Raw genomic sequence first — 25,341 nt, forward strand, 5'->3', positions numbered from 1 at the left:
TTTAGCAGACTCTGGAGTGGTGGTGTACTGTTCCACTGTGCAGTGACACCTGCACAAATATGACCTTCATGGAAGAGTCATCAGAAGAAAACCTTTCCTGCGTCCTCACCGCAAAATCCAGTGTCAGAAATTTGCAAAGGAACATCTAAATAAGCCTGATGCATTTTAGAAACAAGTCCTGTTGACTGATGAAGTTAAAATAGAACTTTCTGGCCGCAATGAGCAAAGGTATGATTGAAGAAAAAAGGGTGCAGAATTTCATGAAAAGAACAGCTCTCCAACTGTTAAGCACGGGGGTGGATCGACCATGTTTTGGGCTTGTGTTGCAGCCAGTGGCACGGGGAACATTTCACTGGTAGAGGGAAGAATGAATTCAATTAAATACCAGCAAATTCTGGAAAGAAACATCACACTGTCTGTAAAAAAGCTGAAGATGAAAAGAGGATGGCTTCTACAACAGGATAATGATCCTAAACACACCTCAAAATCCACGATGGACTACCTCAAGAGGCACAAGCTGAAGGTTTTGCCATGGCCCTCACAGTCCCCTGACCTAAACATCGAAAATCTGGATAGACCTCAAAAGAGCAGTGCATGCAAGACGGCCCAAGAATCTCTCAGAACTAGAAGCCTTTTGCAAGGAAGAATGGGCGAAAATCCCCCAAACAAGAACTGAAAGACTCTTAGCTGGCTACAGAAAGCATTTACAAGCTGTGATACTTGCCAAAGGGGGTGTTACTAAGTACTGACCATGCAAGGTGCCCAAACTTTTGCTTCGGGCCCTTTTCCTTTTTTGTTATTTTGAAACTGTAAAAGATGGAAATTAAAAAGTAATCTTGCTTAAAATATTAAAGAAATGTGTCATCTTTAACTTTATGCCTTTTGGAAATCAGGTCATCTTTTACTCACTTAGCTATTCACAGTAACAGAAATTTTGACCGGGGTGCCCAAACTTTTGCATGCCACTGCATATAATGTATATAACCACATAATGTATACAGAAATGAGACATTTCTCTGAACCAGAATGTAAAGCACGGTAGTACATATAACATACATGGCACACAATATGAAGATAAGGAGAAAATCAACAGATGAATCACACATGAATCACAAACTAAAGTGCAATAATATTAAATATTGTACTGGAACAGATTAACCGGTGAATGCATTGCGGCAGGGAGTTCAGAAGCCTAGTGGTCTGAGGGAAGAGATTGCTTCCCATCCCGACTGCTCTTGTCTTTATCAATCGGAGACTGGATGCTGGATGGATGGGTGGGATCCTTAATGATACTGAGGGCCCTGTGTACGCAGCACTCCTGATAAATGTCCCCGATGGATTGAAGGGAGACCCTGATGATCCTCTCAGTCCTTTGTAGGGTCTTCTCTGGTCCAATGATTGGTTCTCCCGTACCAGATGGAGATGCAGCTTGTCAGGATGCTCTCAATGGTGTAAAATGCTGTTAAGATGGGAGGAGGGCGGTGGGGGAGCCTTGCCTCAATCTTCTTGGGGAGTGGTGTACTTTCTTGTTCGGGGAGGTGATATTTAGGGATCAGTTGAGGTAATCCATGATGTATACCACCAGGAACGGTGCACTTAACTCTCCCTATGGAGGAGCCATGGATTCACAGAGGGGGGGGGGTGGTTTGTCTGCACCTTCCTGAAATCCTTTTTGCCCCTCCACGTTCGGGCTCGGGTTGACCTTCTCACACCGGTTCACCAATCACTCCACTTCCTCTCTCTACTCCGTCTCATTATCGCTTCGGATGAGGATGGCCACCAATGCGGCATCCGCAGACGTGAAGAAGGTGTTTAGTACGCAAGTCAGGGCGCTGGGACAGACTCTCTTTGTGGACGCCAGTCCTAAACTCTCTTTGCTAGCTTTTACCGTTTGCCCAACTTGCCTTTCTTTTCTCTACACATTGGATGTTTGACGTTTTTTTTTTCTTTAGTAGGTTCCTTTGTTTAGCGGCTTCCGGTAGGAGAGGAATCTCAAGGTTGTTTGATAATAAGTGTACTTTGAACTTCGAAGAGTTAGTTGAACGAGGCGGCGGTGAGACTGCATTTGGCGTATTGTGTACGGTTTTGGTTGCCTTGATGAAAGACATTAAATAGGAAAGAGTCTGGAGAAATGCTGCCAAAGAGCCTGAGTGATGGTGAGAGCTGGGGCGGAGGAGGCTGAGGGGTGACCTTATTGAAGCATATAAAGTTTTAAAGGGCTTGGGCAGTGAATTTTCCCAGGGAAGGGGAACCAAAGATTAGAGGGCACAGCGTTCAGGTGAAATTTTAAAAGCAGCAAAGGGCAACACAGAGGATTTAAAGATACAGCACAGTCACAGGCCCAACAAGCTCACAACCCCCATTCACACCCATGTGGCCAATGAATCTACTAACCCATACACAGGAGTGTGGGAGGAAACCAGAGCACCAGGAGGAAACCCACGCGGTCAAGGGGAGAATGTGAACGGGAACTGCACCTCGGTCTCTTGTGTTGTAATAGTACAAACTCTGCCCCAAAGTGCCAGCCCGTACGGTAGGGGCTGCCTGAGGGAGTGACCGAGGTGGGTACAATAACAACACTTGGATTAGTACATAGAGAGGAAGGGTTCTGGGGAAGGTGGGTCAAATGGGACTAGCTTGGTGGCTCCATGGTTAGCGAGGATGTGATGGGGTGAAGAGCCCGGATTATTCTCTCTGTGTGTGTGTGTGTGGATCTGTGAGGATTTTTTTGAAGATTAGGGCAGGGGAGGACAACCATGACCTTACTGAATGTGCAGACGGAGAGTCTCAGCTGTGATTGGGCAGGTGATGTGCCAGCGAACGGGATGTGGAAGGCACCGGAGGAGGTAGACGTCTGGGTCAAAGGCTCGAGGAATCGAGTTGTGTTTATTCTCTTCAGTACAAGGACAGGGAGGAGTGGGTACAGTAAAAAAAACCCACCTGCAGTCGTATCTCAGGCAGGTAGAAATGGACAACACACAGGATATAAACTATACAAGACAGAAAAGGGGAAAGGAGGACTGTGCAAAACAAGACATAGCCAGTGGTGTAGTGGCATCTGCACCAGACTTCGAGGCGAGCGGTCCAGGGTTCGAATCCGGCCGGCTCCTTGCACGCTTTCCATCTGTGCTGGGTTGAGCGTTGAGCTAGCAACTCAGCCGCGTAAAACACCGACAAAAAACTCTAAAGAAGTGGCAAGGTTGCTGCCCGATGCACCACAAGGCTCAGATAGGAGCTACGACAAAACAAGACATCAGTGGGAAAATAAAACAGCACATAGACAAGTCTGTGATAGCGTTGGAGGTGGTCTGTTGTTTTCCATTGCTGAGGCAGAGTTAGGGATGTGAGACCTGCTTAGTCATGGGTGAGTAGCTGTTCCTGAATCTGGTGGTGTGGGACTTCCCTATCTCCTGCCTGATAGAAACAGGACCTTGATTATTCTTGGCAATGCAATTTTTTCTCCAGAAGTGGTTTGCCATTGTCTTCTTCTGGACAGTGTCTTTACAAGACGGGTGACCCCAGTCACTATCTATACTCTTCAGAGATTGTCTGCCTGGCGTCAGTGGTTGCATAACCAGGACTTGTGCTATGCACCAGCTTCTCAGATGACCGTCTACCACCTACCCCCATGGCTTCACGTGACCCTGATCGAGGGACTAAGCTGGTGCTACACCTCGCCCAGTGGTGACCTGCATGCGAGCGGAGGGAAGGAGGGCCTTACACCTCCTTTGGTAGAGACGTATCTCCACCCTCCCACCCAAGAAGATGGCATGAACATGTCTAAATGTCTTTTAAACATTGTAATTGGGACTTAGTTCTGCTATCTTCTCTGTCAACTTGTTCCATACAGCCACCACTTTCTGCGGGGAAACATTTACCCCTCATCTTCCCCTTTCCCTTAAACCCATGCCCTTTCGTTTTCCACTTCTCTACCCTTGGAGAAGGACTGTGACTATCTATCCTTTTAATGACCCTCAATGTTTTGGGGCAGTTCAGTAGTGTAGCCGTTACAGCGCCAGCGACCCGGGTTCAATTCCCACTGCCGTCTGTATGGAGTTCGTACCTTCTCCCTGTGACCGCATGGGTTTCCTCCGGGTGCTCTGCTTTCCTCCCACATTTCAAAGTGTACGGGTTGGTAGGTTAATTGGTCACATGGGAGGAATTGAATGGCATGGGTTTGTTGGCCCGGAGGGTCTGATACTGTGCTGTATCTCTAAATAAAATAAAATAATTTTATAAACTTTCTCAGCCTCCTTCACTCCAGAGAAAAAAAATCCCCAGCTTATCCACTCACTCGTTATCGTTCAGCTCTTCACTTTTTATGAAACAGCTCAGTAACAGGCCGTTCCAGCCCAACAGGCCTGCCCCACCCAAATACACCCATATCACCAATTAACCTACTAACCTAAGCCTCACCTGCTAACCTGTGTGCCTTTGGAATGTGGGAGGAAACCAACATGGACACAGGGAGAGGGCAACATCGCTATGAATCTATTCTGCACCCTCTCCTGCTTACTGGCACCCTTCCTACAGTGTGATAATCAGACTGCCTGCAATGCGTCAGAGCTTCAATATTGTGAGAGTTGTGAAGGTTTAGTTTAACTTCCTCTTTCTGTCTTAAACTCCTCATTTAAAGGTGTTGGGTGTCTTAAGCACTTCTCATCTTGTCCTGCTGGCCTCAATGAGTTATGTATATGTACACCTGTCCTCAGTTCCAGAGAACACACACAGACACAGACACACACACACACAGACACACACACACACAGACACACACATACACACACAAACACACAGACACACACATACACACAGACACACACACACACAGACACATAGACACACACAGACACACACATACACACACAAACACACATACACACACAGACACACACATACACACAGACACACACACACAGACACACACACACATACACACAAACACACAGACACAGACAAATATACACACCACACACACAGACACACACAAGAGACACAGACATGCACAGACAAGCATACACACCACACACACACACAGACACACACACATACAGACACACACACACACACACACAGACAAACATACACACCACACACACACAGACAAACACACACACACATACACACACACATGCACACGCACATACACACACAGTCACACACACACACAAACACACACACGCACACACACACAGACAAACATACACACCACACACACACAAACACAGACAAATATACACACCACACACACACAGACAAACACACACAGACACCCACACACACAGAGACACAGACACGCACAGACAAACACACACACAGAGACACAGACACGCATACACCACACACACACACACACACACACATACACAGACAAACATACACACCACACAGACACAGACAAATATACACACACACACACACACACACATACACACACACACGCACATACACACACACAGACACACACACACAAACACACAGACACAGACACACACACGCACACACACACACAGACAAACATACACACCACACACACACAAACACAGACAAATATACACACCACACACACACATACACACAGACACACACACACACACACAGACACACTCACACACACATACACACACACAAGCTCAGGCGATATGATGAGGGCACCATGGTGATGTAGTAGTTAGCGTTGTGATGCTATTACAGCTCTGGCCATTGGAGTTCGGAGCTCAGTTCTGACATCGTCTGTAAGGAGTCCATATGTCCTCCCTGTGATGGCATATGGGTTTCCTCTGGGTTCTCCGATTTCCTCCCACAGTCCAAAGACGTACCAATTAGTAGGGTAATTGGTCATTGTAAATTGTCCTGTGATTAGGCTAGGGTTAACCTGGGGGCTGGAGATCCTTCTTGGCCAGAAAATACAGAGGATCTTCCTGAGGCTCATGGTGTGGAATGACGACAACTTGGCAAGATCGTTCTCTGTCATGAGCCAGTGTTCTGACCCGTACAAGAGTGTGGACAGAACACAGCTTCATCATGGTGTGGACACTGTACTTGGTTGATCCCCATTTGTTGCTCATTGATCTGAAGACATTTCTAGCTGTGATGAGTCTGCACTGGACGTCATCCTTGCTCCCACCACCCTGCTGAAAGATGCTGCCCAGGTGGGTGAATCTGCCGGTGCTGGGTAAGTTGATGCCATTTGCCTTGACGGGATGAGGAGACTCTACATTGAGTCTTTCCAACCAAGCCCAAGTCCTTGAGTGCCTCCAACAGGACGTGGCCACAATCATCACGAGGAAACGGGCACGTCGTGAGAGGAGAGGCCATCTCCACCATCGGACAGCACTTCACTGGATCCTGTAGGGAGGGAGACCACAGACAACTTGGTGCCATACCCCAGGGCCTCACCTGGGGCACAAGGACAGACAGCGATGGATCTTCATTGTTGCCCCAAACGTCAGTGGCGTAACAGGCTGTAACTAACAAACTAACTAAATCGAGGCGGGCGGCAGGGTGAGTGGCTCAAGGGGCCTATTTGCTGTAGCTCATTAAATATATACACACAAACACAAATACAAATCACACACATGCCACGTCCACTTCGATAAAACTACTTCTACATCCCTTTTCTTCCAGAGTGAATCACCAGCATATGTTGTGAACTTAGCAGCAGCAGTACAATGCAATACATGATAATATAGAAAAAATATCAATGGATAAATCATTGCAGTAAGTATATATATGTGTATTAAATGGTTAAGTTAAAAACTGTGCAAAAACAGAAATAACTTAAAACCAAATAAAATAAGCAGTGATGTAGTGTTCAAGGGTTCAATGTCCATTTAGAAATCTGATGGCAGAGGGGAAGAAGCTGTTCCTGAATCGCTGAGCGTGTGTCTTCATGCTTCTGTACCTCCTCCCTGACGACAGCAATGAGAAGAGGGCATGTCCTGGGAGATGGGGGTCCTTAATGATGGACGCTGCCTTTCTGAGGCCCCACTCCTTATCACGTCACGCATCCGCCATAAATTACATTTGCTGTCCGTCTGTCCGCTCACAGCTGTTTAACATAAATACAAAAACAATATACTGTAACCTGCATCTATTTTTCTAAAGAAGACTAAGCTTATTTTAAAGCTGTATAAGAAAACCAGGTATGACTTGCAGAGTTCTATTTCAAGAGCCAAAAAACAATTCCAGGTGAGTTTAGAGGTGACAATGGATGCACATCAACTCTGGCACCGTTTGCAGGCCATTACTTCCAACATCATGAACGGCAACGATGTTTCGCCACCAGACGAGTTCAACGCCTTTAATACTCACTTTGAAAGGGAGAATAAGACCACAGCGATGAGGATCCCTGTGATCTCTGTCTCAGAGGCCGACATCAGGAAGGTGAACCCTCGCAAGGTGGGAGGGCCCAGTGGGGTACCTGGTTAGGCTCCGAAAACCTGGCTGGGGTATTCAAAGACAGTTTCAATCTCTCACTGTATTGGAGTATAAAAGTATAAAATTTTGCTGTGTAACCAAAACTATGTAGTCAGTTTTGAAACTTGCTATTTGCTATGCATGTACCCAATTTAGTAGGAGAATGAAATCCTAAGAATGTAGAAGACAATGGTGTGTTAATGAGAGGTAGCTAAGAGATGTAGATTAGGACATGATTAAGTCAATGGGTAGAAACAATAGTGGCAGGATGTACGTGTGATACGCAACTATAGACCGATTGCATATGCTAATGCAACTGGACCAGGAGATTGCTATAAAGAATGCTGTGTCCGGGGATCGGGGGGGGGGGGGGGGGGCAATCAGCGACTAGCTCAATGACTGTCTCAGCTTTGATTTGCAAATTAAAGTTTAATACTTCTTGAAGAATCTTCTCCGTCTCCTGGTCATTTGTGGGGCACGAAAAACCACGACAACTGCTACAGTCGGAAGTTCCCACCTGCTTCAAAAGGGCAATATTTACACAGAGCCCAAGAAGAGCAGGGTGAGCTACCCCAACGATTGTTGTCCAGTACCAATCACGTCCACGGTGATGAAATGCCTTGAGAGGTTGGCCATGGCCAGAATCAACACCTGTCCCAGGAAGGACCTGGACCCACTGCGATTTCATATCGGTACAACAAGTCTACAGCAGACACAATCCCAATGGCTCTTCATGCAGCCTTCTATCACCTGGGCAACTGTGCCAGGATGCTGTTTATTGACGATAGCTCAACATTTAACACTATCATTCCTACAGTCCTGATCGATATGCTACAGAGCCTGGGCCTCTGTACCTCGCTCTGCAATTGGATTTTCCACTTCCTACCAGAAGACCACAATCAGTGCAGATCGGAAATAACATCTCCACCTCGCTGGCGAGCAACAGTGGTGCACCTCAGGGGTGTGCGCTTAGCCCACTGCTCTACTCTCTCTGCACCATGACTGTGTGGCTAGGTACAGCTCAAATACCATTTGCTGAGGATACAGCCATTGCTGGTAGAATCTCAGTTGGAGATGAGAGGGTGTACAGGAGTGAGATATACCAGCTAGTGGAGTGGTGTCACAGCAACAAGGTCAGAAAGACTAAGGAGCTGACTGTGGACTTCAGAAAGGTAAGATGAGCTTTTTTTCGGTGTCAGCCATTTGCGTGGAGACCTTTCTCACATCTGGATAAAAGCCCTCCAACTGAACTAAATCCAACGTGCAGAACGACGCAGGAGAATTCGTTGATCTTTATGTTCCACACAAATGCTCTGCTTGCAACAGAATTATTGGTGCTAAGGACCGTGCCTCTATTCAAATCAACCTTGCTGAGGTCAGTCAAGTAACTGGGAGATTCAATGGGCATCTCAAAACCTATACCATCTGTGGAGTTATTTGTAGGATGGGTGAATCAGATGATTGTATCCTGAGGTTAGCAAGGAACGACGGGATTGTGGCCAAGGCTGTCGAACAAGCAGAAGACTTGTATTTGGGAAGGCTGATGTTTGTATAGAAATAAAAACATAAACAAAAAAAAATTAAGAAAGAAAGGTAAGACGAGGAAACTAACTGAAACCAGTCCTCATCAAGGGATCAGAAGTGGGGTGAGTGAGCAACTTCAAGTTCCTGGGTGTCAGTATCTGAGGATCTAACCTGGCCCCAACATATCAATGTGGCTATAAAGAAGGCACGACAGTGGCTATATTTAATTAGGAGTTAGAGGAGTTTTGGTTTGTCACCCAAAACACTTGAAAACTTCTACAAATGTACTGCAGAGAGCATTCTGACTGGCTCCAACACCGTCTGGTATGGTGGTGGGGGGAGGGGGAGGGGGGAAGCTACCACACAGGATTGAAATAAGTGCAGAAACTTGTAAAATTAGTCAGCTCGGTCATGTGTGCCAGCCTTCACGGTACCCAAGGCATCTTCAAGGAGCGGTGCCTTAGGCTGGCAGAGGTGAGAGCGTGGAATGGGCTGCTGGTGACAGTGGTGGAGGCAGATACAATAGGGTCTTTTAAGAGACTCCTGGACAGGTACATGGAGCTTAGAAAAATAGAGGGCTGTGGGTAACCCGAGGTAATTTCTAAGGCAAGGACATGTTCGGCACAGCTTTGTGGGCCAAAGGGCCTGTATTGTGCAGTAGATTTTCTATGATACCAAATGTTGAGTGGAGTTGGCTGGTGAAGAGCTGAGCTAGTCTGGTGGGTAGGAATGTCGAGTGGAGTTGGCTGGTGAAGAGCTGAGCTAGTCCGGTGGGTAGGAATGTTGAGTGGAGTTGGCTGGTGAAGAGCTGAGCTAGTCCGGTGGGTAGGAATGTTGAGTGGAGTTGGCTGGTGAAGAGCTGAGCTAGTCCGGTGGGTAGGAATGTTGAGTGGAGTTGGCTGGTGAAGAGCTGAGCTAGTCCGGTGGGTAGGAATGTTGAGTGGAGTTGGCTGGTGAAGAGCTGAGCTAGTCCGGTGGGTAGGAATGTTGAGTGGAGTTGGCTGGTGAAGAGCTGAGCTAGTCCGGTGGGTAGGAATGTTGAGTGGAGTTGGCTGGTGAAGAGCTGTGCTAGTCCGGTGGGTAGGAATGTTGAGTGGAGTTGGCTGGTGAAGAGCTGAGCTAGTCCGGTGGGTAGGAATGTCGAGTGGAGTTGGCTGGTGAAGAGCTGAGCTAGTCCGGTGGGTAGGAATGTCGAGTGGAGTTGGCTGGTGAAGAGCTGAGCTAGTCCGGTGGGTAGGAATGTCGAGTGGAGTTGGCTGGTGAAGAGCTGAGCTAGTCCGGTGGGTAGGAATGTTGAGTGGAGTTGGCTGGGCTGTGTGTAGGAATGCGTGTCTGTATTTCTGTGTGTAGTCAGGGATCATGCATTTGCACAGGTATCTACGTGCACAAGGTTGTGTGCACTGGTCTTGCTTTCTTTTCTCTTGTGTACCGAGACAATGATAAGCTTATCTTGTGCACTGTTCTTACTGATCAAATAATTACACAGAGCACTGAGCTAGAACAGTATGCAGAATAAAGTGTAACAGCTACTGAAAGAGTACACGGCTGGCAAACAATAAAGTGCAAGATCATAGTGAGGTAGATTGTGAGGCCCGGACGGAGTCCAGCTTACTGTGAACGAGTCTGATGAACAGTGGGATGGAAGTTGTCCCTGAGCCTGGTGGTACATGCCTTCAGGCTCTTGTATCTCAGGGGTTCCCCCCCTGGGGTCCACAGGCCCCTTATTTAATAGTGTTGGTCACTGGCATAAAAGATTAGGAAACCCTTTTCTATGTAAACACAAGAGATTCTGCAAAACCTCAGTAACAGAAATCCCGAGCAACACACAAAATGCTGGAGGAACTCAGCTGGCCAGGCAGTGCCAATCCTCAGCACTTTCTCTCCAGTCCTGCTGAAGGGTCTCGGCCCAAAACATCAACTGTTTACTCTTCCACAGATGCTGCCTGGCCTGCTGAGTCCCTCCAGCATTGTGTGTGTGTGTGTGTGTGTGTGTGTATGTTTCTGTGTGTGTGTGTGTGTATGTGTGTGTGAGTGTGTGTGTGTATGTGAGAGTGTGTGAGAGAGTGTGTGTGTGTATGTGAGTGTGTGTGTGTATGTTTCTCTGTGTGTGTGTGTTTCTCTCTGTGTGTGTGTATGTGTGTGTGTATGTGAGAGTGTGTGTGAGAGAGTGTGTGTGTGTGTATGTATGTGTGTGTGAGTGTGTGTGTATGTGTGAGTGTGTGTGTGTGTATGTTTCTGTGTGTGTGGTGTATGTTTCTGTGTGTGTGTGTGTGTGTGTGTGTGTGTGAGTGTGTGTGTGTGTGTATGTGTGTGTTTTCACATCCATACATAATGTATTTATGAGTGGGTTTCCTCTCACCTTAAATCCCGCTAGTTTCAGACACCCCAGCCCTGGGAAAAAGACTCTGACCATCCAGGTTATCTACACCCCTCATGGTTTTGACGTTCCTCAAGATCGTTATAGGCGGGAGTGTTAGTGGGGACAAACCCCCACTACCTATTAAATGCTCCTAATGGTGTGGATCTCGAAAAGTCCGACAACTAATTCCAGCTCCTGGCCTTCGCGTGTGGCTGAGCCGGACGGAACTGGTGGGCTGGAAATCGAATGGATTAGCGTAAAAACATGCTGATGCAATTACCAAGGAGGCGCGCTATCAGCTGGGCGATGAACCCGTGAACAAACACTTCCTCAGCATTTTCCCCTTTTGCACTGCTTACTATCCTGCCTGTGACTCTGTTTGTAATCACTACGCGTAGTGATGCACAAAGCACCAAGTTTCATGACATGTGCCGGTGATATTAAACCTGATTCTGAAAGATGGGCGATTGATGGCCAGCACAGACTCAGTGGGCCGAAGGGCCTGTTCCTATTCTATCTTTTTTTTTCTGTTTTAAGGAGTGTGTTCAATCAGGAGGTAGAGGTGTGGGGAGTGCGGGGTGGGCATTGGGGTCCAGACTGCTGAAATAATTAATGCAACCGGAACACTCTCCGCAGAGCCTGTTTGAGCCGTTAAGTGTTCCAGCTGGACGTGTAACGGCGATAAACAGCCTGCGGGAAGAACAGGAGATGCTGTAAAAATCTTGGGCAAGACACACAAAATGTTGCATGGTCAGGCAGTATCTATGGATCGTCGATGAAAGGTCTCGGCCCGCTTATTCCTTACTTGCCGGACCTGCTGAGTCCCTCCAGGGTTCAGTGTGAGGAAGGGAACTGTCCGATCCTGCAAGGCTTCGACCCGACGCTCTGCTAATTCCTTCGACCCCACCGACACGGAGTTCACCGGCAGATATCGTTTGTTGGTCCGGATTGCAGCATCCTTGGGCCTCCAATGACAATTCTTCAAAAATCCAGACTGCCCACAGCTGCAGTTTTTTTTGTTGGTAGGTGGCTGTACGGGGCGGGGGCAAACACTCAGTACAACCCCCTTGCCCCGCGGGAATGGGGTCGGTAACCAATTCAACTTCCTGCACACGGCACGTGTCACAAAAAAAACCTACAATGGGCTGTCACTCAGAGACGTGGCCCGCCTCCGCGCTCAGGCTGATTGGTGGGTGGCTGCAGGGTCCCGGCTGCCATTGGAGGGACCCTCTGCCCATCAGCCCGGGCTCGCCGGCTGCGTGGGACGAGACCGAGAGCCGGTCGCGCTGTGCTGGACGCTGGACGCGGACGCCCCTGTTCCCGGCCGGCTTTCATGCTCCCAACCCGGCCGGCTGCAAGGCGGCTTAACCCCGGGAAGCAGGGCTTCCTCTCGGGCGGGGGGTCATAAAGCGCTCCCTCGGCGGCAATGACGGAGAAGCGGATCTCCCGGTGGTACTTTGGAGGGCTGGCGTCCTGCGGGGCGGCGTGCTGTACCCATCCCCTGGACCTGCTCAAGGTGAGTGTCGGAGGTGGGGGCAACCCCGCCATCGGCAGCCGGCGGGACAGACCGGCTGCAGGGAAGGAGGGGTCACTTAAATTCCTGGAACCTGCAGTCTTTCAGAGGCAGATTTTCTAGTGAAGCTGCACGCTGGGCCTTCGATCAGGAGGCAAACTCGGTCATTTAATTATAGAACTTTTAAAATTTGCTCTGAGTGTCGGCTCTTTGCTGCCTGACCTGAATTCCCCCCCAGCATTTTCACGCGTGTTGTCCAGGGATTGCCGGCGCTTGCAGTGTCTCCTGAGTCTGTGCTCCGGCGAGGGGCTGACTTTTCCCTGTTGGGGAAACGGCCCCCTCCCATCTCCGCCCCACTGCCCGGCCCGTCTCCCAGGCTCCGTGGCGGCGACACTCCGGCCAGGTGACCCGAGCAGGCAGGAACAAGGATAACTGCGTGAAGGGACTCGGGGGTCTGCGCAGGGAAGTGGGCAGTCCGTGTGGCGTTCTCTGTTGTCCGGAAACGTCCACCGTCCATCCCTCCCCCCCCAGACGCTGCTCGTGTCCCCGAGGTTTGGAACAGGGGCTTCCCAACTTTATTTTGGTCCCATTGGCCGAGGGGGTCTGTGGACCGCAGGTTGGGCGCCCCTGATTTAGCGGGACGCGGACCAAACGCGAGCAAATGGCCGGCATAGATTGGCCAGCAGGGATGGCTTGGGCCGAAAGGCCGACCAGTGCAAGGGGCAAGCAGATCTGCACAATGTGTGTCTGGCGGGCGAGACCCACCCCTGAATAGCAACTGGTTTATTGGCTCATCTTGCCGAGATACGGGTCAGTACAGCCAGTGAAGTGGAAGGAGAAGTGCAGGGTGTGGCAGGGGGCGGGTGCCGTGGGGGTAGACAGAGTTCAAAGGTCACGATGAGCTCGGCTGATAACAGCGTAGTAAAAGGAGTCCGCGTGGTCTGTGCTGTCCCGATGGGGCAAGAGAGGATGTTTGGGGTGGGGGGGGGGGGCGTGTTTGATTATTCCTGCAGCTCTCCCGGGGCAGCGAGAGCTGTAGAGGGGGAAGTGGTGGAGACCCGCTCGCCAGGAGAGGTGTAGAGAGGGAGGTTTCATTGAGACGGTGGCGGAATGTTGCTGCCCACAGAAGGTGTAGATGGGGGGTACTTTCATGGAACCTGCTGCTCACGGTGAGAGGTGTAGAGGGGGGGGGGGAGCGTCCCTGGAGGTATGACGAGGCATGAGGAATTGATGGGGCAAATGCAAGCAGGCTTTTCCCAATGGGGTCGGGTGAGACTAGAATCAGAGGTCGTGGGTTGAGGGTGAAAGGTGAAAAGTTTAAGGGGAACCTGAGGGGGGAGTTCTTCACTCAGAGTGAGCATGTGGGGCGGATTTCAACATTTAAGAGGTTTGGATGGGTGGGAGGGGTATGACCCCGGAGCAGGTCGGCGGAATTGGGCAGAAGACCAGATCAGCGTGAACTAGGCGGGCCGAAACCCTGAGCTTGTCGGGCACACAGTAGCTCGGTTTGTCGGTAGTGCTCGCCTGGGGCAGTCCTGCTGTGTTGAAGAGTTCTCCTGCAGGGTAGGGTTTGTGAACCCCACACCGACCGGCGGGGTGAGACCCGGGACTTCTCTCTCTCTCTCATCGGGTGCCAGGGTCCCTGGTCTCGCGTGACTGCCGTTCCCAGGGTCTGCAAGCTAAAATCTGCAAATTACCCAGTGAATCGGGTATTTCTCACCTTCGTCTGACTTGTTTGCAGCTTAGCTGTAACTTTTTTAAAAAGCCCGACTAGCTGGTGGTCAGACTCGGTCAGTTACAGTCGGAAGTTAAGGTAACAGTGTCTTGGAGAGATGATGAGCTGAAACAGGCCCTTCGGCCCCTCCAGTCGGTGCTGAGCAGGAGCCGCCCATTTTATCCTCCCGTGCTCCCGTCATTCCCCCTTCCAGATTCTCTTACATAAACACGCCAGGCTGTTGACAGAGACCAAGCAACCCACCAACTGGTGCGTGTTTGGGATGTGGGACGACCCTGGGGAGTTCCCGTGTTCTCAGGGGAGATGTGCAAAGTTCCTGAGGTTGGGAGCGAGCCTGGGTTCTCTCGTGCTGCCTTACCCGAGCACTCGGGCCTGAGGGTAGGGGTGGGGTGCTGATGGATTTGGGTCATTGGTCAGCGGAGAAAGACGGGTTGGGACGGGCGGGGGGGCAGAGGCGAGGCACTCTGTGAATGTTTACCTGCTCCTGGTTAATTGTTGCCAGAGTGAATTGTTCTGAGCTCTGTGTGCGCTGATCAGCGGGGTCGAAGTCTCCCTGCTCCCTTCCTGCGGTTTGACAGAAATTATTCTGGGCCAGTGCCTATCGCTGCATCTCCTCTGACCCAGCACCACAGCTCGGGGAGGAACAGTTCAGCTCTTTGAGGCTACGCCGTCTCTGAGGAGTGATTTTACTAATCCCATTTCCTCAATTGTGCAGAAACTTCCCTCTCAATTAACTGACTCAGCTTCCTTTTAATCACGACAGCTTGCTCCACCAGTTACCCTGCCGGGACTCACAACTTAACATACTGCCTTCCTGAGCCATGGTCGGTTTGGAGGGACAGCACTTTAAATCCTGCCTGGGTTTCCCCTAACCTGTTGGCGTGGATATTGAATCCTCAAACTTCTGGTAATTCCCCCCCACCATTCCCCATTCCGGTTTTCCTCCCTCACCAGCCCATCACCTCCCTCTGGTGCTCCTCCCCCTTTCTTCCATGATCTTCTGCCCTCTCCTGTCAGACTCACCATTCTCCAGCCCTTTATCTCGTTCGCCAATCATCTTCCCAGCGCTTTACGTCACATCTCCCCCTCCCCAGGTTTCACCGGTCGCCTGCCACCTCGTACTTCTCCCCCCCCCCCACACCTTCTAACTCTGACTTCGCTTTCCTTCCAGTCCTGATGTAGGGTCTCGGCCCGGAACGTCGACTGTTTCTTCATTTCCACAGGTGCTGCGTGACCCGCTGAGTTCCTGCAGCGTTTTGTGTGTGTCCCTGTAAAAACTCCTCTTCACCCTGTCGTAAGACTGTGTAACAGCACAGTAGCGTAACGCTTCCCTGCGACAGCGGAAAGGTCGGTGTTCAATTGCCACCGCTGCCCGTAAGGGGTTTCTGTGTTCTCCCTGTGACCGCGTGGGTTCCCCCCCCCCATGTTACAAAGACGTTCGGGTTAGGGTTAGCGAGTTGTGGGCTTGTTATATTAGCGACACCCGCGGGCAGCCCGCAGCGTGTCTCGGATTGCGTTGGTCGTTGATGGAAGTGGTGCCGCGATGTACGTTTAACAAATAAAGAAAACTTCCTGTATTTTGAAAAGATGGACTCTTGACCTTGCAGTCTAACTCATCGTGACTTTGCGTTTTTTTTGTCTGCCCGTACGGTAATACTTTATTCTGCAATATTACTGCTTCTCCCTTGTGCTACCTCAGTGTACCGACCTGATTGAATGATGTGTGTGTGCGTGTGTGCTTGGCTTTTCGGTGTGTCTCGGATTTACCGGCACAACCACCTCCCGCCATCACAACGCACCCTCACCATCCGGGACGTAACCTCTTCTCACTCCGTCCACTGGGGAGGAGGTACAGTGAGCCCGAGACCCACTCTCAATGGATTTACCGGTACAACCACCTCCCGCCATCACAACGGACCCTCACCATCCGGGACGTAGCCTCTTCTCACTCTGTCCAATGGGGAGGAGGTACAGTGAGCCCGAGACCCACTCTCAATGGATTTACCGGTACAACCACCTCCAGCCATCACAACGCACCCTCACCATCCGGGACGTAGCCTCTTCTCACTCCGTCCACTGGGGAGGAGGTACAGTGAGCCCGAGACCCACTCTCAATGGTCCAGTAAAAGCTTCTTCCCATCCAGCACCAGCTTTCTGAACGGCCCACCTCACTATTCCTCCATTTATTTATTTTGTCCTGACGTCTTTGCTCTGCACTGCTGCCCCGATACAGCAGATTTCACATCGTTTCTGTTAGTGACAATGAATCTGATTCAAATTCCTTCACCGTCCAAGGTAAATTTATTATCAAAGTATGTATGTGACGCAATTCACAGCCCTGAGATTCATTTTCTTGTGGGCATTCTCAATAAATCCTTAAACTGTGTAAATGCAAAACAGAGAGAATAAATTTACCAATAAATATCTGAGAACGTGAGATGAAGAGACCCTGAAGGTGACTCCATGGGTTGTGGGGTCAGTTCAGTGATGGGGTGAGTGAAGTTATCCCCTTTGGTTCAAGAGCCTGATGGTTGACGGGTGGTAACTGTTCCTGATGTGGGTCCTGGGGCTCCTGTACCACCTTTCTGCTATCAGCAGTGAGAAGGGAACATGTTCTGGGAGGTGGGGGACCCGATGATGGATGCTGCTTTACTGCAACAGTGTTCCGTGTAGTGATTTCGCTCAGTGACGGGGAGGGCTTTATGATGGACTGGACCGTATCCGCTACTTTTTGTAGGATTTTCCATTGGGGGTGTTGCCGTTTCCGTTCCAGACGGTGGAGCAACCGGTCAGTGTACTTCCCTCTACACCTGTAGGGGTTTGTTCTTGGCGTCAGTGGCTCTTGCCGCGAGCGGCTGGCGTTACGTTTCACGTTGCCCGCTGTAAGATCGGGGTTCAGTTCCCGCCGCGACCCGTAAGGAGTCTGTACGATCTCCACGTGGGTTTCTGCCGGGCGCCTCGGTTTCCTCTTGCGTTCTGGAAGATGTACGGTTAGGGTTGGTGAGTTGTGAGCGACCCGTGTTGGCACCGGAGACATGGTGACGCTCGTGGGCTCTGCTCAGCCATCTTGTACGACAAGATTGACCCTTGACCCCGTGATCTGCCTTGATATGGCTTTGCTTCTGCACTTTCTCTGTAACTGTGACACTTCACTCTGCTATTCCCCTTGCACCAGGGGCTCCCACGGAACCCTATCATTCATCGAAGTTTCCTGGACCCCAAGCTGTCAACTCCTGCTTTGCACAACCTCAAATGTACCGATGCGATGGTGAACTCTCCGAACAAAGTTTTTTGCTCTACACGTGACAATAATAAATCGATTTGATTTGCCAGTAAATGCAAGCACTGCCGATAGCATCACATCCCACGAGCAACTTAACCGAAGCCCAAGGTTTGAGGGGTGTGGAACTTTCCGACTGCAGGATGTAGTGAGGCTGCGGAGAGAATCCTGGATTTGTGTCAGTGACCAGCACTGTCCAAGGGCATCCTGGGGGCAGCCCGCAGGTGAGTGTGGGGCAGAGTTCCTCCTGCCCCCACGGTGAGTGTGGATAATGTTTGTCCTGCCCCCACGGTGAGTGTGGGGCAGAGTTCCTCCTGCCCCCACGGTGAGTGTGGGGCAATGTTCGTACTGCCCCCACGGTGAGTGTGGGGCAGTGTTCGTCCTGCCCCCACGGTGAGTGTGGATAATGTTCGTCCTGCCCCCACGGTGAGTGTGGGGCAGTGTTCGTACTGCCCCCACGGTGAGTGTGGATAATGTTCGTCCTGCCCCCACGGTGAGTGTGGGGCAGTGTTCGTACTGCCCCCACGGTGAGTGTGGATAATGTTTGTCCTGCCCCCACGGTGAGTGTGGGGCAGTGTTCGTACTGACCCCACGGTGAGTGTGGATAATGTTCGTACTGCCCCCACGGTGAGTGTGGGGCAGTGTTCGTCCTGCCCCCACGGTGAGTGTGGATAATGTTCGTACTGCCCCCACGGTGAGTGTGGGGCAGTGTTCGTCCTGCCCCCACGGTGAGTGTGGATAATGTTCGTCCTGCCCCCACGGTGAGTGTGGGGCAGTGTTCGTCCTGCCCCCACGGTGAGTGTGGATAATGTTCGTCCTGCCCCCACGGTGAGTGTGGGGCAGAGTTCCTCCTGCCCCCACGGTGAGTGTGGGGCAATGTTCGTACTGCCCCCACGGTGAGTGTGGGGCAGTGTTCGTACTGCCCCCACGGTGAGTGTGGGGCAGTGTTCGTCCTGCCCCCACGGTGAGTGTGGATAATGTTCGTCCTGCCCCCACGGTGAGTGTGGATAATGTTCGTACTGCCCCCACGGTGAGTGTGGGGCAGTGTTCGTCCTGCCCCCACGGTGAGTGTGGATAATGTTCGTACTGCCCCCACGGTGAGTGTGGGGCAATGTTCGTACTGCCCCCACGGTGAGTGTGGATAATGTTCGTCCTGCCCCCACGGTGAGTGTGGGGCAGTGTTCGTCCTGCCCCCACGGTGAGTGTGGGGCAGTGTTCCTCCTGCCCCCACGGTGAGTGTGGATAATGTTCGTCCTGCCCCCACGGTGAGTGTGGGGCAGTGTTCGTCCTGCCCCCACGGTGAGTGTGGGGCAGTGTTCGTCCTGCCCCCACCCACACAGCTCGTGTGACTGCTCCTGCTGCGATGTCACATTCCTTGTCTGCTCTGGAGTAAGCCTCGGGTGATTTAGTGAGAGGGTTTGAACGAGGGTGTGGAGAAAATGTGAGATGGTCTGCTTCCCGTTGAGTGTCTAGTCACGGTGACCAGCGTTTGCCGGATTGTCGCCGGCTCCCCTCCCTGCCAACGCCAGTGGTACTGAGGTCGGCTTTGGCGAGTTTGATTCCGGGCGCTGCCTCTGAACAGGACCCGGTCGCTCCAGTGCACTCCCCTCGTGAATTCTGGTCTCCCGTCGCGTTCCGCCTGGCGGCCCACAACACACGGCCTGAAACACCCTCTCCAGCTCCCAGACCCCGAGCTGAAGTGGAACCCTTCCCGACGTTGAGACGTTCGACCTCTTTCGTCCCCAGCGGAAACCTCCTCACCTCGGCCTCCCGCTGTGGCTGGGTGTAGTCTCAGTCGGTGCCGTTGTGGCCAGCGCAGTGGAGACAGAGTGGAACTGGTTGTTGTAGTGTAGAGGCTGGCATTAACGCTTTACGGTTCAGTTCCCACTGCTGTCTGGAAAGAGCTTTGTGTCTTTCTTGTGACTGTGTGGGCTTCCTTGAGCCTTCCAAACGGGAACGGGTCAGTGAGCCGCCAGCGCTTCCTCAGACCGTCGGTCATTGACGCAACCGGTGCGTCTCGATGCCCCTGTGAGGATCGAAGCTAATCTTCAAGCCGGACAGAACCAGGAGCCGCAATTCCCCAGCCCCGGGCAAACACAGCTCGGCACTCGAATCAAAGCGGTGTTTGATTCCTCCACTTTAAGTCCTGTTGATGCTGTTCCAGACCGGCTCGGCTGGGCAGGTTTGCAGGGGCGCGGTTTCAGCTGGCGTAAACACACCACAGATCGGCAGATAGTCACGGCAGGTTAGACACTTTCCGCTTTGACTGAGGAGCTGCTGTAATCAGTAAATGCCTTTTGACAGCTCTGCTCTACGTCTTGTCAGTAACGGGGCCTTCTGCCCCAAAGAGCCAGTGGCACCCGTTCACACCCGCGTGACCATTTAATCTACTGACTCATCCCACTGTGGAACTGCTTGTCGTCACAGTCGTTCAGCTCAGTTTACAAAGACGAGTTGACACTTGAAGCCCTGAGTTATAGGGAAAGGTAGAATAAGTTAGGACTTTGTTCCCTGGAACGCAGGAGAATGGGGGGAGATTTGATAAAGACACAAAATCACGAGAGGGTCGAAATCGGGTGAATACATTAACGCTGTTCCCCTTCAGTTGAGTGAGACTAGGGCCAGAGGTCGTGGGTTGGGGTGAAAGGTGAAATATTGAAGGGGAATCTGAGGGGGAACGACTTCACTCATGGGTTGGTGAGAGCGTCTACGTGGAAGTGGTGGACGGGGGTCTGATTGCAATATTTAAGCGATAAGTACGTGGAAGGGAGGGCTGGCATGGACTTGATGGGCCGAAGGGCTTGGTTCTGTGCTGAGCTGCGGCCTTTCAGGGTGTTGCACTCTTTACCGTTTCCATTTGAAACTCTCTGGTTTCGGCACGGTAGTGTGGCGATCAGCGTAACGCGGAACGGCACCTGCGATCGGCGGGTTGGGGCTCGTTCCTCGCCGCTGGCGGTGAGCGGCTCCTACGTTCCGTGTGTGGCTGCGTGGGTTTCCTCCCGCGGTCCTGGACGGACGGGTCGGAGATTGTGAGCTGTGTTGGTGCCTGAAGCGTGGTGACACTTCACACCCTCGGACAGCGCTGGTCACTGGGGCAAATGACTCGTTTCACCGTCTAAACGGGGTTACCCTTTTGCCTTCCTATTCCAGAATTGTAATGCTGTTGTCGTCATCCAGAACAACGCGAGCCCGCGGAGCAGCCTCCCCGTTGCGGGGAAACCCCCGCTGTCCCTGTGGTTACTGCTGGCCCTGTCTCCGAGGGACGGGCAGAGCCTCGACTGCCCGCCGGCGGGACCTGTCAACGGTCAGGTTGTCCGGTCCCGGGATCGAATCGCCTGGGAGGTCCCCCCCCCACCCCCGTCTGCTGCGTGTGGGTGACGCTCTCTGTCTCTGTCGTTCGCAGGTCCATCTTCAGACCCAGCAGGAGGTGAAAATGAAAATGACGGGGATGGCTTTGCACGTAATCCGGAACGATGGCATCCTGGCCCTCTACAACGGCCTGAGTGCCTCGCTGTGCCGGCAGGTAACGGAGCCGACGCTGCCCCCTGGGGCCATCGGGGGGGGGGGGGAATCCCAGACTGCTGCCACTCCTGGGGCTTTGGGAGAGAAGCTGGGGGTGGGGTGGAGGCCCCATCACTCCATGCAGTCCAGTCAGGGTGGGGTTCTGCAGGCTGTAGACATGGAGAGAGATGGGTTGGTGGGGGGTAACAGGCTGTGGGAGGTCCCAACACGCAGTCAGGGTGGGGTCTATGGGCTGTAGACATGGAGAGAGATGGGTGGGGGGGGTAACAGGCTGTGGGAGGTCCCAACACACAGTCAGGGTGGGGTCTATGGGCTGTAGATGTGAGGGGGGGGTTGTGGATGGGAACAGTGTCAATCCTGCAGTTGGTGCTGCAGTTGCAGTGATGGTGAAGCAGGGATAAATGGGCTGAATGGTCTCCCTGCTGGTGGAGCATACAGACCGGGCGTAGAACAGGGAGCGATACAGCACGGGAGGCGGCTCTTCACCCTTTCTGAGCTGACCCCCTTTGCATCGGTCCGTCTCCCTCGACCCCCTCAACCTGTTCACAAGCCAATCTGAAAGCTTCTTCATCGCATCTGCCTCCAACCCTTTCCTTCGCACCTGCTCCAAGGCACCCACCACCTCCTGTGAGCTTCAACATCTACCCTCCAGTGTTTGCCGTCTCCTACCTGGGAGAAAATCTCCTCACTGGCTCCAGTTATCCTGAGAACTCTCATTTTAGGGTCAGTGTGACGCTGGCTGTCATGTCTCTCTCGTCTCTTCCCCCCCCACCTCTCCACGTCTGATCCAATATTTGTCCAGAGCTACCCGAGCTTCCGGGTGTTTTTTTAAGTCACGCATCCTGCTTCGCTATCTGGGCGCTCGTTGTGTCGTATCTCCACGCAAGGATTTTCCTCCAGTTTCTTCCGTTAAACGTGACTGGCATAAACTTCCCGTTTGGCTTGCTTGGAACTACAAACACAACGGCAGACAGCTGTCGAGTAATTCGATTTTCAAAGTATTCGGTATAGATCGGTTTAGGCCATTTGACCCATCGAGATTACTCCGATTGATCATGGCAAATTCTTGTTCAACCACCACTCCCCCCCCGGCTTCTCTCTGCAACCCTCAACTCCCTTACCAATTCAGAACTTACCAAATGCAAAAGGGGCGAGGCCTCTCTCATATGTACTGGCTTTGTCCTAGCTTGGAGAAATTTTGGAAAGATGTCTTCATAACGTTATCGTATATTCTGAATCACCACCTAGGACCTAACCCTTTAATTGCTTTGTTCAGTTTCTGGGGTGAGACAGATTTATGTCTGAGTTCGACTAAGTGTCGAATATTATCTTTTGCCTCTCTCCTGGCTAGACGTTTAATCCTCCTTAGATGGAGAGATGTTGCCCCGCCCACACATGCTCAATGGCTTAACGATATTATGGCCTGCTTAGACCTTGAAAAAATTCATTATTCAGTTCTTAATTCGGATTTAAAGTTCCATAAGGTGGAACCTTTTATCGAGACCTTTTATCGAACCTTTTATCGAGTACTTTCATAACCTTCCTCTTGACTAAGGTTTTTTTTTCGGTCCCTTGCTTTCAGCTCCTTTTTTTTGGTAGTAGGCATTAATATCTTCTGTTGCTAAGTGTATTCACAGTTTTGGGGGTTTGATTGTCCTGATTTATATTCTCTATATTGTGTTGAGGTTGGTCTGGAGTTTTTTTTGTTGCGGGGCTTGGGGAGGATACTAATTTTACATGTCTTCAATTTGGGTGCTTTCTCAATTATCTTTCTTTGTATCATATTATTATTGTATGTTTATTTTTGCACTTTATCAATGTTCTTCATTTTGATCTGGGGTTTTTTTATCTGTAGCTATGTAGAAAATGTATTAAAAAACTAATTTAAAAAATGAACTTACCAGCCACTTCCCCAGTGACTCGGCCTCTGTGGCAATGAATTCCACCTCCGTCTCTGTTCTGAAAGCTCATGCTTCCACTCTGAGGCTGTGTCCTCTGGTCCCAGATTCTCCCGTTGTTGGAAACATCCTCGTCACATCCACGCTTTCCAGGCCTTTCAGTAAGGTTTCAAGTGATTACCCCCTCATCCTTGCGCAGGCCCGGAGCCATCAAACGCTCTTCGCATTTTAATCCTTTCATTCCTGGGGTCCTTCTATCATGTAGGTTTTCCACGAGACCCCCATCCTCCTGATCTCCAGGAGAGCGAGTCAGCTCAGTGTGGAGTCACAGAAACAGGCCCTTCGGCCCATCTGGTCCATGCTGAGCTGCCTACTCCCATCGACCTGCACCAGGAACACAGGAACACCCCTACCATCCGAAACGTTGAAATCGAGCTCACGTTCACCGCTCGTGCTGGCATCTTGTCCACGTTCTCACCACCCTCTGAGTGAAGAAGTTTCCCCTCATGTTTCCCTAAACTTTTCACCTTTCACCCTTAACCCATGACTTCTAGTTCTAGTCCCACCCAACCTCAGTGGAAAAAGCCTGCTAGCATTGACCCTGTCTACACCCCTCATAATGTCGTATACCTCTGTCAAAACGCCTCTCAATCTTCTACATTCTAAGGAATGAAGCCCTAACCTATTCAGTCTTTCTTTATAACTCAGCTCCTCCACACCCAGCAACATCCTCGTGAACTTCCTCTGCACTCTTTCAACCTCGTTCACATCGTTCCTGTATGTAGGTGACCAAAACTGCCCACAGTACTCCAAATCAGGCCTCACCAACATCTCGTGCAATTTCAACGTGACGCCAGGGAAAGGGTTAACTGAAATCCGGCCAATGGAGGTTTCGAAAGTGGCGCTTGTAATGATTCTGCACCCAGCTGTGGGTGGGGGTCGGTGGGCTCACCAGGACACAGGGAGTGTGTACGGGGAACTGAGGACTGCCCAAACCAGAAAGCAGGGAGTTCTGGGGGCGTTTTGCTGGTTAATGAACCGTCGCCAAGGAGACAGCACCCACTGTGCTGAGTTTGAACTCGTGATTCAGGACCATTCACTGATCCGGGCTCCGAGCCATTCAAAACGCATTCTCACTTGGGACGCAGCCAGTATTCTGTCTGAACGGCTCGGAGGCAGGCAGGGGGGCCCCAGCGAGTATGAATGGAGTGAGTACGGGAGATGGGACCCAGTGAGCTGAAAGGAAAGTGGAGTGGGGCAGGAGTGAGGACTGTCAGAGAAGTTTTTAAACAGAGCGGTGGGTGTGTGGATCGCCCTGCCAATGGTGGTGGTAGAGGCAGATACATTAGGGACAGTCGAGAGTCTCTTAGATAGGCACATGGATAATCAAAAACTGGAGGGCTTCGTAGGAGGGAAGGATGCGAGGGATCTTGGAGTAGCTGAAAAGACCACAACATTGTGTACTGTGTTCTGAGTGGCAAGGCCAGGCTCTGCCGCTGGTGGAGCACGACTGCCCCCCAGTGGGTTCTCGGCTAACTGCACCCTCTCGGACTCAGCAGACCAGATTCATTCCCAGAGTCAGTCTCAAACCTTCCCCGCCAGTCACTGGCCCTAACATCTGCCCTCCTAAACCTGGGAGAGTACAGAGTGGGGCTTTTACTGTGCAATTAAATCTGCTGGGTAAATGTGGCTGTGTGGGTCTGTGAGTGTTGGAGAGAGTGAGCGTGTGTTTTGTATACAATATATGCGCACGATAGTGCTGCGTGTTTCTGTGCATGGGCGCGCACACTGTTCGTGAATCCTGCCCTCCCCCCACCCCTAGATTTTGGAGGGGAGATGTGGGGGCAGTGACTGGTGGGAAGGTTTGGGGGTGAATCTGGTCAGCTGAAAGCAAGGTCACAACTGAATTACCTCCTCAATCCCACACTGACCTCTCCCCCCTGCTCATTACGCATCTGTCTAAAATTCTAGATGTTTTCCTGGGGGATGAGCACTCCCACCTACCCTGGCGAGAAACCTCAGCATCTTAAAATGTTCCAGTCAACCCATCGCATCTGTCCTCCCTCACCAACACAGAAGCCACCGTACTCT

The 25,341-nt window shown here is 51.3% G+C and overlaps 1 protein-coding gene and 1 pseudogene across 1 annotated transcript in view; both read left to right on the plus strand.

Moving 5' to 3' along the window:
• The first annotated feature begins 7,209 nt into the window (after positions 1–7,209).
• LOC140714911 (small ribosomal subunit protein eS21 pseudogene) lies at positions 7,210–8,976 on the plus strand (annotated as a pseudogene).
• Positions 8,977–12,528: 3,552 nt separating this feature from the next.
• Positions 12,529–25,341, plus strand: part of slc25a10a (solute carrier family 25 member 10a) — a 29,254-nt gene continuing 16,441 nt past the window's right edge. The window contains exons 1-2 of the mRNA XM_073026338.1: positions 12,529–12,818; positions 21,234–21,353. Coding sequence (XP_072882439.1) covers positions 12,729–12,818; positions 21,234–21,353 — 210 coding nt within the window. The 5' untranslated portion in view covers positions 12,529–12,728. The remainder of the gene's footprint in view (positions 12,819–21,233; positions 21,354–25,341) is intronic.

The sequence above is a fragment of the Hemitrygon akajei genome, chromosome 22, assembly GCF_048418815.1.
Source record: "Hemitrygon akajei chromosome 22, sHemAka1.3, whole genome shotgun sequence".
NCBI lineage: Eukaryota > Metazoa > Chordata > Chondrichthyes > Myliobatiformes > Dasyatidae > Hemitrygon > Hemitrygon akajei.